The sequence below is a fragment of the Nothoprocta perdicaria genome, unplaced genomic scaffold (assembly GCF_003342845.1).
Source record: "Nothoprocta perdicaria isolate Ctin4 unplaced genomic scaffold, notPer1 scaffold_26, whole genome shotgun sequence".
NCBI classification, from domain to species: Eukaryota; Metazoa; Chordata; class Aves; order Tinamiformes; family Tinamidae; genus Nothoprocta; species Nothoprocta perdicaria.
In genome coordinates, this window is record NW_020455488.1 from 77180 (window position 1) to 90259 (window position 13080).

Here is a 13080-nt window from a genome sequence, read left to right on the forward strand (position 1 = left end):
CAACCGTGCCCTGCTGCACAAGTCGCAGCACATTCCAGTTGATCGCTATTTCCACTTGCTTCCTGACATGCTGAAATCCTTGAGCAGAAAAATATTACCACAGTGAGCGAGTCTGGCACACTAGGATGTCCTGTTTTCCACACAAGCAAGTTCCTTCTTAAGGCTCTCAACACATCAAGTTGCAAGAACATAGCCATTTACTTAAGCACTCTTTAGGGAGAAAATAAAATAAAAAGAGCAATTCCTGCACCAGGACCATTATGTGATGCCATTGCAGTTTGTCACAAAACTTCTTTTAAACCATCTACTTGAATGCTTGACAGTGAAGCTCTGTAACTCKTGGACTAGATGATCTCTAGAGGTCCCTTCCAACCTTGAATATTCTGTGAATATTCTGCAACTAACCTGAGCATTATCCCTGAGCATTTTACAGTGCAAGTGAAGGAATACAAACAAGGCATACGAGGAGCAAAGAGGAAAAGAGCAGAACCCTTCAACATGGGGATGGGAAACATTTTACGGGAATAGTAGGACAGAAGACAACAGTACAAAATCATTTACTCACATATAACGGAGCTTGCTGTGGATTAAGTTTCATGACCCCAGAACACTGAAACAAACAAAAAAAGACATATTTAAGGCATTTTTTCATAAAATTTTAAATACTTCTTTGTAAGCTGTAGAATGTTAAATTTGCAAAAACTTAATACCCATGTTCCTTTTATAACAGTCACTTTTATCACAAAAACTTTGTATTTTATATCTCCTTTGGATCAACAAAGGATCGTCCCAAATTTCTTTTCAGACTCATGTTAAACAAAGAGATCTTTGTAAAATGATTGGGACAGCAAAGCGCTCCTCTTAGCAGCTGGCAAGGTCGGCACAGAGCATACCCTCAACAAAACTAACTTCCTCTTCATGTTCATCTCAGTCCATCTTTCCTCGCTTGCTCTGTATCTTCTTTTTATGGCAGGTCCCAATCCTTAACTATTACCTGTCTGCTCATTCCCCCATCCCAACATCTGCATTTGAACACGGCCCATTAGGGAAAAACAGGCAAACAAGAACAAGCAAAATTATGCCTTGCAAATCTGATGGAGAAGCCTTCAGGGTAGGTAACATTCACTATTCTACTGAAGCATTTTGCACAGTCAAAAACTACCATCCTACCAAGGTGATTTAGTCAAGAAACTTTTCATTTTCACATCTACACTGGAATTTTTATACATTACTTGGAGAACATTATCTGCATTGAGCTTTGAATCAACCGAGTCAGGATTTCACTTATGTTACTTTTCAGCAGTGCAGGAGAAAATACTTATCCTAAATGAAAATTGTTAAGTTCTCATTCAATGCGTATATAACTGTCCAAGATTCTAAGATGAAGGAACGTGAAACAATTAAAAATGACATTTTTGTTCTTGCTCATATGTGCAGCACTGGTAATTCTCTGCAAGAACTTCAAATTCCTTTTAAAAGGATAAGAAATATCCCTCTGCTTTTCACACTGAAACACAGGCTCTTCTGCATACTTTGTTCCCCTCCAAACTCCACAGTTTGCCTTTAGTGAGACAGAAATAAACCACAGGCTAAGTTTTCTCAGTTGATTCCAGCTATTCTTTCCCCTGCATATGTTTCTCTTATTTTACACAAAGAAGCATTTTTGTCCCAGTTACTTTAAAACGTCTGAGCTACCTGCCAAGCTTGCTCATCAAAACCTCCAAAAAAGCTCCTAAACGGCAGGCAAAGGATAGATAAATATTCTCCTATAGTTTCTAAATCAAATTCATACCTATTTTCAACCTCCAAGTTCTTCCTCCAATAGCAAGAATGCCTCCAAATGTCTTTCCCTTCCTTCTGAGCTCTTACAGAGGGTCACTTAAGAGCTAGTGCTGCTAGGTGCCTGCTTCCACAGGCATTTGAACAGGCCAGATCTCCAATTCATCTGTGTTGCCAGTCCTTATTTCTGATTGTCCGCAAGGAGGTCCTGCTATTCTGTAACTACAGACCCCTCAAAGAGGAGGGGAAAAAAAAAAAAAAAAAAACCCAAAACCAAGCCCTGTTAATCTCACCTATAAGGTACCCAAACCTCCCGCTCCTATTCTGAACCTTGGCATTCTTGAACAGGGGAACCAAAAGATTATCAAGCTGGGAGCTTTACATTGTGTCTTAGAAAACTCAGAATAAACCAGGATATCCACCTCATATCTAGATTTTTACAAAAGAAATTTCTTGTCAACAAACCAGATTCCTCCCTGGAGCAGAATTATGCCTCAAAATCTGCCTCAGCACCTTGCCAGAGTGTGGGTGATGTGAATATTGCAGTATAGAAGCAAAATTGCTGTCCTGGATAAGACTGTTTAAAGGGAATTAATAAATAACATTACTTTTTCCACTGTTTCAAGTCTGGACAAGTACATGAACAGCCTTTCCTTTTGCTGATAAAACATATTACATTATGCATCTTCAAAGACACCCTATTTTTTTGTATTTGCATGTACTATTTGAATTACCTCTTTTCCTTACAATTCTCTCATCACTCTACACTACCAATACTACAACTGCCCTTCTGTAAAGGGAAGTGCAAGTTAAAGGATGTCAAATGAAAATAAATAAATAAAAATCAGGAAAGCAGAACACAACAGGTTTGTATCCACCCAGGACATCACAAGTAATGGATATATTCTGCTGTTCCAGTTTCTCTCCATTCCCAAATAATTAACTTTTTAAATTTTCCATCAGCTATTCCAGTTTCTCAGACTCTGCTGAGAGGAAAGGAAGTTATCCTAATGTACTCAAATACATTCCTCCTCCCTGCATTAACATCTTTGCTTCTTTCCTGTTCAAGTTCACAGGTGTTTTGTTGTCGCTCTTGTCGTTACAAAACTAGATTCTGTGACCCAAAATTGAATTACATCTACATTTACGCAAAATACTAAGATATTAAACATGCATACTCAGCAAGATCACACCTAGACTTCACAACAGTTTCCTTTGCTTAGACAAATCCATAGGGAATCAGCCAGCTTACCACCCTAAATATAGTATTCGCACCACTACCTCATCTGTCCTGTCCAAATTTGCTCTACTAAGTCATCAATTCAATTCTTCCAAAAAAATCCAACCCAAAGCCTTATGAAATAAAAAGGAAAGCCCTAATACAAGCCTGGGGTACGTGCCCAATGTCAGCACACTTGCAAAAAGTGGAAGCAGAATTGCAGTATTTAGTGTGTTCTGGACCAGTATAAGAGATGCTCTCTCAAATGATGTAGATCATAGAGGGAATACTCGGCCTTTTTACTCCAAGACCATGATCTGGACAGCATGTGAACTGATTTGGAGATAAAACTGAGAGGAAAAAGTCACAAATACAGATCCCATCTCCATGCTTGCTTTGAGGTCCTCAACTTCCTGGGGTTTGGGTTATAAAGAAAAATCACAGTTATTCTATTCTGCATATCTTCATGGACATGCCAGAGATGGTAAAGAGTGTATATAAGAGCTCCACATCTGAATTTTATGATAAACAGAAAAAAAAAATAAAAAATAGAGAAGCCAATTTTATGCCCATAGGGTACAGGTATCCTGCAGAGAACACACTGGCATATTCTGAAAAGGACAACTGCTTCAAACACTTAACCTCAAAATTCATTTATCCAGACCAAAAGAAAATGACAATGCCAGTCAGATGCCAGCCTGGAAGGTCCTCCCCAGATGCAATTTCTCATGGCACCTGAGGGGGCAACGAAATTAGTGTGAAAAACCCTCACTGTTGCAACTCCAAGCAGATGCCAGTGGCTGTGTGGGCAGGAGTGAGAAGCGGCTCCTGGCACCACGTGCGTGATACCCGTGGCTCCCGGCAATGAGCTCCATCACAGTCCTGCCGTCACGGAAACGGATTCTAGGAATCTGTCCGGCCTCCGCCGGTTAAGAGCCAACTTTTGGGGACCTTCCTGGTGCAATCAGAGCAGCTGTGCTCTGTGAGCAGTCTGTTAATGCAGGTCTGCTCTGGATCGGCCTACATTACCGTCCTGCGAATCCCCATGCTGAGCCACCATGGACTGAATTCAGCCGAGACAAATTCACACTTTTATCCTATTAATACAAATATCTATGGGCATATGTGGTGGTCTTCAGATGAAGGGTTGTCCCTTTCAGGAGCACATTTGTCTACTTTCCTACCTGCCATGGTCAAAGTAGCACTTTCTGCTCCTAAAATCTAGCTATTGCCAGGAAACAAGCAGCTGCATCTCCTCTTTCTCCAAACAACCTTACTGAGCGATAGTCTGACACTCATTATCCCATCACCTCACAAAAGAATTAAACTTTTCAAATAAAACTATTTGAAATTATTTATTTTCAAATTAAAGAAGAAAAACCACAGAAGATGCACAGAACAAGCTGGCTTAACACACATGACATCTCATGCGGGCCAGCCTAAGTGCATTCAAGCATGCACTCCCTAAGACCAGGAGCAGGATCAGCTTCAACTCTCAAATAAGCTTTCATCAGTGCTGAAAGAAACATACTGATTCGAGTGCAGAGTCTGTACTCTGTATTCACTGCAAAGACATTGCATTCACAGAGATCCTATATTCACTGAAAATGCCCTTTTCAGCAAGTAACCACCTCCCACCCCCCTCCCTGTGGATCCCATGGAGACTTGAAAGGGAGGACGTGGAGAAAGAGAGCTTAACTACTGGAAACAATAGCCCAAGTCAAGCCTACTGCCAGTATTGCACTGAGTAGGGAAATTAAATAGAAACACAAATGCTGCAGTCTTCTAATGTTGCAAGTCCCTGGACAAGAACATAGCTGCACACTACGTGGGTGCACCAGTGGGCATAGCTCCAATTGCTGCAAGCCAGCTATTTTATCAACACCATTCCATATATATCCCCGGCACCACTTGACATCTACTCAGCTAAAAACCCCTAGGACTGCCTTTGTAAAAACTAACTGGAGAAAACCAGATTTCCATCGTGTACCTGCCACGTATAACATGATTTGTGTTTTCACTCTGGAGAGCCAAGTCTTCTGGACAATCTCGTTAGTGTCATCTGTGTCAGCTGCCACTGCACATCCTCTAAGTCTATTGTTTTGCACTGCAATAAAAGCAGAGATTAACAAGAGGAAGGATGGTCTTCTCTAAATCCCTTTGTTGGAACATACACAAAGCGAACAAAGCAACTTCAGCTGACAAATTCATACTTTTTTCTTATGTGTACATACACCTGTAGGCATATTTGGAAGTCTCCAGCTACACAGTTCTCTTCAGCAGCAGTTGCCTGAACTAAAATATTCCAATTATTTCTGGTAAATAGCTGAATCTTTTGAATTTCAGTGCCTGAGAGGCTTACCACGTGCTTTACAGCAATCCAGATACTACCTTACAATGTTTCCAGAATTGGATGTAATTTTCCTCCCCTCCTAGGATAAGGCACTAAAATCCCTTGTCTTTGCAAATTTGAAAACAGCAGATGAAAACACAGTCCATGTTCAAGCTCTTAAAAGTAACAGTGATTTAGACATGATGAAGATTCCCAAAATCTCAGCCAGAATTAGGGCTCCATTGGTTGCAAGCTGCAAAAATGCAAACAAAGGTTCTGTCCTGCAGAGTTGACAAACAAGAGTATGAAACAACACCTAAGTCATAAATCCAATCTATCCACTAATCCCAACTGCCATTTACTTTAACCTTAATTAGTTGGCTTACTTCTTACAGGTAGCCCAGACAAAGTGTATCTTAAGGACAAATCCGAAAAGGAAGTCAATGATCAGTCCATGCATGGTGGGCAACTTAGATAAAGATCTTTGTACGGGATGTAGCCTAGAGCTGCCAAAACGGCTTGTAGCCTTTCTGAGTGTGTCTCATTCAGAGTTACTCCTTCAGACAGTAAATTCAACATTAAGGTTGTTGGCTTCTGCAGCCAACAACACCTAAGGAACCGTGGAACATCCAAGGTCTCAAGATCTTACCCTCAAAATAGTGTCCTGTTAGGACTTCTTCCCCCCCCCCCCCCCCCCAGCAGAAAAGGATACTCAAGGATAGGCACTAACAAATGACCATCCTCACCACAACCTACCAGAGCTGCAGGAAGGGAGGGACTGAAGTTGTTTAAACCCACAGGTAGGACCATGAGAGCAGACCTCCCCATTCCCTCTCCCAAGCTCTACGTGCTATGCATATGGCTCGATGCACTGCAGTTTTAAGCTTCCAAGTTTTTCAGCTTTTCACTTGTAAGCTTTTATAGGCAAGCTTCAATTTTAGATACAGCTCAAGTGCAAGTTTTGCTGAATGTTACCTGAATCTCAACACTTCTTAATTCCAGTATTTCATTTCAGAAACAGTAGTCTCTACTTGTGAAGCTTTAACCATGCATGCCCAAACTGCAGGCCCAGCCCTACAGAGTTTGTGGTTGTGGTCAGGAAAGGATGGCCAAAAAATACAGGAGGAATCTCAGGGAGTTGCAGATTTCACAGAAAGCGCTTGAACCGATCAGCAGAAATGCAGAGAAGTAGGATGACTTCCTAGTGCCAAGGGGCACTATCTCACAACATGACAAGGCTCAAAGCGGCTAAATTTCTATCTCATAGAAATTAGAAAAGTCCTTCCTACACACACAAGGTGAGCCAAAATCACATTTTCTTTCACTTCCTGACAGTACCAATAGATATATACCCGGTAACCTTTCACATACCTTCCAAGRAGTCCTTAAATCCTCACTCTTTAGCCAAACAACCCATAAGCCTTAAAAGAGTTTAAACAAATCCAGGGATTAAATTGAACATATATCTTGAACCCACTTGGATGCAGGCAATATTTGCTGACATCACTGGCAGTCCTTTCATTGAAATAAATATTGGATCTCTGTCTGTATCCTTAGATGTATTCAGAGATATATCAAGCAGGAGCAAACTCCCACTCAGTTCAACCAAGCTGTACAATTCCGTTTCACATGGCCACATTACAGAAATGAAATCCAGCTTCCAAAAACAGTTTTTCATTCAGCAAAGCACAGCGTCCTGAAGGTCACTTCCACACACTATGATTTTATAAAGCACTAATTTATGAAGTGCTTTAGATATATTGAGAGGATTTGGTTCAGGCCCTGAAGTTCTGGTGTTATAAGCTACAGAAAATAAAACCATGCCAGGAAACAGAGGAAAGCAACCAAAGAAAAGACAGACTGGCAATACATAGATTAATTCCTTCTGGAACCTTCAATTTCATGCAAAGAGAATTAAAATAGTAACTTTTTATAAAGGTACTGTTTTCTCAAATAGCTTTTAAATGTTAAGGGAATTAATAAACTGGAATATTCTCCTTTTTTGAGAGTGGTATGTGGTATTTTTCATTGTAAACCAATTACTATTTGAAACAAAGCATTTCTTGATTTACTTTGATGCTTTGATTTTGTTAGTTATAGCAAAAAAGTCTGAAAATGAAAAGACATTATAGGACGGAATTTGGGTATATTACTTATATTTTCCTGCTTGGTTTTACTCCTGGTCGTCTTTCTACAGAGTTTGGATCAGCAATAACTTACTCCTGCCCTATGGTGTTGGATGACACTGTAGATAGAGAAAACACGCAGTTTTGTTCAAAAATTTTATCCTGAAAGTTTCATTCATATTGAATAAACACCAGAAGTCAACTTTCAAATCATCAACTATGACCACGTTTCTAATTTATGAACTTGCCAGTTTGTCCTGACTGCAGCTGATGGGAGCACGAGACAGTCTGTATCTGCCCAGCTCTACCAGCACGAAGAGCTGGGATTACCCATCAAAACACCCTTCTGGAAACTCAGACACACGCACGCTGTAAGAAATACGTAAACAGCATGAAAATTAGTTTTGACAGCTCCCTTCCCCAGCAAAAGACTGGAGAAAAAGATTCAAAATCAACCTAAGATCCTCTCTTTTTTGCACGTTGTTGGAAACGCTGGTGCTGCGTCCTGCTCGTGCAGGAGCGCAACAGGCAGAAGAGCAGGAGCTGCTCCAGCAACAGCCGGCGATCCCACCGGCGGGCAGGCAGCCTATCCGCAACCCAGGCTAACAGAGCGTCACTGATTTAATTGACCGATGATTTAATAAAATACCCTGGATATAGATTAACTTACTTGGCCTAATGCAGTTCAGCTTCCTGGCAGCAGGAACGGAAAGCGCTTTGTTAAGAGACCAAAACTCGGTCTAGCTCCCTGGGACTGCGCATAGGGGCACCCATCACAGCGGGAGGGACTGCAGGGAACCCTGTGGTTTTGGGCTACTGATGCTGCAATCAACTTCCAAAATATTTGACTTTCATGCAACATTTCCCAGTTACCTGTCTCAAAATGCTACAACCCCATACACAACCGGAACACACGTATTCCAACCTCTCCAGAGCCTAGACCTCTCCAGTGCTTCCAAACCTCCCTGTCTGCTTCTGTCACCTTTCCTGTTCAAAGGGTGACCAACTGGCCTCAGTCTCACAACTAACTTCCTTCTTTAGCAACGCTCTCTTTTGCAACACTCCTTGCCAAAAAATCATTTAATAGATTAATTCTTACTGAAATCCTCAGAACAGATCACCTTACATAAGTATATAAATTCAAGTTACCAGTCCACATGTCCAATTTAGAGTAAAGCTATTGAAAAAGCTGAAACTAAAGAGAGTAAAAGGATTATTAGCCAGCCCTAATTATACAGACTGATCTCATCCTCTTGTCATAAGCCTCTTTCCTGTGTCCGGAATCTATTTGTGCAGCATAAAGACCAGCCTTTTGTAAATGTGCAAGGGTCATCAGCCCACTAGGATCAATTTTACATTTAAAAACTCATATGTGTTATCAACCAATTCCCCTGCAATAGGATATGACCCTGACCTCATTTGCCAATTTTTGCTTTAAAATATTACCAACAGCAAACACTACTTAAGATGCTAATCTGTAAAAGCCAAACAGCATTTCAAAGGTAGCTATCATGCTGTTTTAATGAAATAAAAATTGCAGGCCACATCTTCAGTTCAAGTAGCTACATCCTAATAAAGTTAAGAACTAACAGTTGACTTGAATTACAGTGCAGCATGTACGCAAAAGCACACATGTGTTTATACTCAAATTAAGTCCTCCAACAGGTTCTGGGGCAGCTGTTTCACGTATGCATAAGACATTAATCTCAGGCTCAAATGTTAACTTCCAGAAAGCCCCAGCAGACATTCTAGAGGCCTCTTCAAACAAGTAAAATACAGTTTATACCTTTCTATACACTTTGCAGTTAGAACACGTATTTTGGCAGCAGATTGTAGAGAAGTCCTCAGAATCTCCCCCTTAAATTTGTAGAGTGCAATTTGGGTCATGAGTTATGAGTTACRTCCTTTGAAAAAATCAGAGTTTTTTCTTGAAAAGTAAAACAAAACCTTTCTGCAGAAAGGAGGYTTCCCCAAAGTGCAGGCAGTCAGAAGCAGAAGCCCCAAGGAAGTCGCTAGCTCCTTTTGAAAACCGAGATGCATTATATCTGCACGCAGATGTAGGCTCTGAATGCACAGAATGAGGGAGATGGCAGGAAGAGAACTTGAGGARCACTTTTCCCTGAGTGAATAAAAGCACAAATATGGATGGCTGTCACTAACCCAGAGGTGCCTGCAAAGCCTTACACACACTTGAGGGAGCACATGTTCTTTTGGGTACAAATTCCCAGTAATCTTGGCTATAATACCTGGCTTGAACCTACCACATTCTCCACCCCACTCCTCTCCTGCTTTGTATTCAGTGTATCCAGCAAAGATGATTTTACTGCTGCTGTGTGGTTCACAGCAGATGAGAAAAAAACACAGCTCCAAAAGATGAGCTATAAAACAAACAACAAAAWCTTTCTCCTCGTGCTCCACCAGAGAACAGCCACCGCTATTTGATTTCATTCCCCAAAATTTAGGGCTGCAGAAGAAAGCGATTCACGAGGCCCAAAGCAGCCAGCACACACTTATGCTGACAAATATTGCTAAATCTTTCCCAATACGTGCAAACCAGGTAGTTACCCAGGAGATATTTTAAGGATATGTACCAACCTTAACTGCTAAAGCCACACACAGAGTTGAAAAATTGGCATCAAGATCAAAATTCAAGAGATGCCTCTGCCCTGATTTTGGTCACAAGAAGAACTTTACAACCATTTTTATGCACTTTTCCTCTCCGAAGGATACGTGACTTGCTTTTCCCTTTAGGCTCCCTTTTGCAAATGCTCCCGCTTTCCAGCTCCACAAGTGATTGCTTAGGCTTGAAATACAAAGTCAGGACCTCTGCCAGAAGAGGAAGCCTCCAGCAGAAGCTTTTGCTCTCGTACTTGAGAACCAATATTAACTCCACTCCCTATTGCAAAATTAAGAACTCTTTCTTGTACTGTACTCCTTTTCTTTCACTTTACAGGGACAGCTATAAGAAAAGATATGCCAGAACATATCTCATTTAGGTAGTTACAAAACATGCACATGTTCACAAAGCATCTCTTCTGAGACATGACGATCTCAAAAATGCCATTATTGCCCCCGTTCCCAACAAGTGCTGCTCTAACGTAGTCAGCTGGTACAGGGACAACAGAGAAAAAATGTGGAGTTTTAGCTCGGCTGCACATTCAGGGAACACACTGGACAAARRAATGCCACAAACATCAGAGAGCCACATGTCATAATAAAAAGGACCATAGAAAACTTCCTTTTTTTTTTTTCTTAATAATGCATCAAACCAGGTATTAAAGCCAACATGAGCACACATTCTACCCAGTTCCACCACCTTGATTGCTGGCTGTAGTTTTTCTGTAACACACAACCAGCAAAGCAAGCTTTGCAAGCTGGCACCCTGCTCAACACCTGAAATCCTTTCCCTCAACCACCTTTACAAAGCGGTCTTCCAGAGCGATCCTTCGGGAACTGCACGGGCTAAGCGCCCACAGGTTCCAGCCTCCTCAGTAAATCATTTATAACCCARGATCACGGACATGCAGCACTGAGAGGCCACGCTGTGCAGCTGTTTGCAAACCAGACAGCTCTGTGCAATTAGGTTGTAACACGGGACTCAGTTTGAGCAGTGGAAGCACATTGCTTTATTACCAATATTTTTTTTTTCAAGTTATGCAGCTATTTTAAATGTTATGGCATTCATTAACTCAAACTTCATTAAGCGATTACCACCACATGAATGAAATGAAAAGATTATTATTATACGCACAATTATGAAAATACTAGACCAGCAGGCAAAAAAGAGGAAAAGGTATGAAAAATAATGAATGCTGCTCTCGGAGTCAAGTTTGGCCTTTTGCAGCTTCCGAGGCGGAGACAAATCCAGGAACCAGAGCCAAATCCAGGAACCAGAGGTGTGCGAGATGCTGCTTCCCAGGTGGGAGGTCCAGTGCAGCATCTCCTCGCCTGCACCAGGGTCCCAGAGGCTTCTGCACTGCTGCCGTGCGAGGCAGGAGCTGTTCCCTGCCTGAGTGACCCGCACCAAGGCTCAGCTCCTGTCCCAGGCTCTGCTCRCACCAAGCTCGCTGCGCTCCAGACAACACTGAATTAAGGAACTAGCACCGCTCAGAGCTGTGGACAGGCTCAAATCCCTTCTAGGTGCAAAGATCCTTTTCCCCCTCCTCCTGAACCTGCACTCAGAGCAGCTCAGAGCTGATGCACTCCATTCTCCCAAGCTGGTTTTCGTACGTGCYGACGAGGGGAGCGCTCCTCCTTGAACCAGGCCCAAGTACACGCAGCTAGCGGGCGTCTGAGCCTCAGCATGAACTCAGACAGCAGCTCGCAGCCAGCCACATCCTCAAAGGAATTCCTTCCCCAGAAAGCAGCTTTCATTCATAGTTCTGCCAAACAGACTTAATTTCCTTCTYGGGGAGGTGTTAGGGTTGGAAGATAGGTGTAATTACTCTGCCTACCCCCTTAAAACAAAAGGGAATCCGAATGATTACAATAACTACTCATCTCTCTAGAGGAACAGCAGCTTATGATTAATCCCCGCAGCTGCTGCTGCGGCTCAGCAATGCCAAGTGCTTTGGACCCAGGATTGTTACCAAGCTGTTTTCAAAGCACCAGCCGTCTTAGGCAAGACTGTGGAAAATGTGAGCCCCGGCGGAAGGCAAACAGGTTAGGCACAAGGAAGGAGAAAAACAGTCACTTCACGGCAGTTTTCCTTCCTCTTCTGACCAAGCTCGAGTGCCCGTTTCCAAGCAGGACGCTCTCAGTTTGCTCAAGGACGGCAGGTTTTGCAAATTTGAGACTTTGRCAGAGAACAGGTTTATCTCCCTGAGTCAGAACCGATAGGACCACAGTCTGGCAAGCCAGAACACAGGATGGGGGAGAGGACACAATGGTTCAGTGGCCCTAGGGATGAGGGAGCTGCACTGCCCCATCCTCATCAGCACCAGGCTCTGAGCAGGCTGTCTGCCTAACCTGGGAATGTGAAAATAGTCCCTGAAAACAACAAGGAGGAACAGCTGAAGATGGAGGTRTGATTTTCCACCATCCCAGATGGTGGAAAGGTATAAGAGCAATTAAGGTGTCCAGGACACTATGTGAGCAAAACTGGGAGCACAGAGGGGTTTGCAGGGGTAGCATCATCACTAGGRTTACTACACGCGCCACAAAAATATGACAAGTTGCTGACAAATTTGCTTTTAAAATRTCCTTTGGTATCGGGCCCCCCTCCCGTCATCAACAGACCAACTTGGCAGATGGATGCCCCAACCTCTTCACCTGCCCATGCAAGAAAGACCCTTGGCTTACTTGGACTGCATGAAGCAGTGCAGGTGCTCCAGGATGTTCTTGGGCTCTCGGAGCCGCGCGGCGAGGAGCGGGTTGGGAAGCAGCACTCAGCTCCTGAAAGAGATGGAGGGAGAGGGAGTCACCAGGTGCTCCGAGTGCCAGAATGGGCCCGGCCAGAGAACCCTGRCGCTAGCAACAACTTCAAGAGCACGTGGAGGGAAACGATTTTTCATTTTGACCTTAGCAGCTGTATGGGAAACGCCCTATCTACACAAAGCCACTCCAGGACGGGCTTTATCACACTCCCCGTAAACTCCCTTTGGGTGAGATATTTAGGAGTGGAC

General features: G+C 42.7%; 1 protein-coding gene across 1 annotated transcript in view; it reads right to left on the reverse strand.

The window, feature by feature from the left end:
* LOC112948279 (A-kinase anchor protein 13-like) overlaps positions 1-12815 on the reverse strand; it is a 71716-nt gene extending 58901 nt beyond the window's left edge. Inside the window, exons 1-2 of the mRNA XM_026040521.1 lie at positions 12758-12815; positions 566-610 (exon numbers count right to left, since the gene is read on the reverse strand). Coding sequence (XP_025896306.1) covers positions 566-598 — 33 coding nt within the window. The 5' untranslated portion in view covers positions 599-610; positions 12758-12815. The remainder of the gene's footprint in view (positions 1-565; positions 611-12757) is intronic.
* Between the last annotated feature and the right edge of the window lie 265 nt (positions 12816-13080).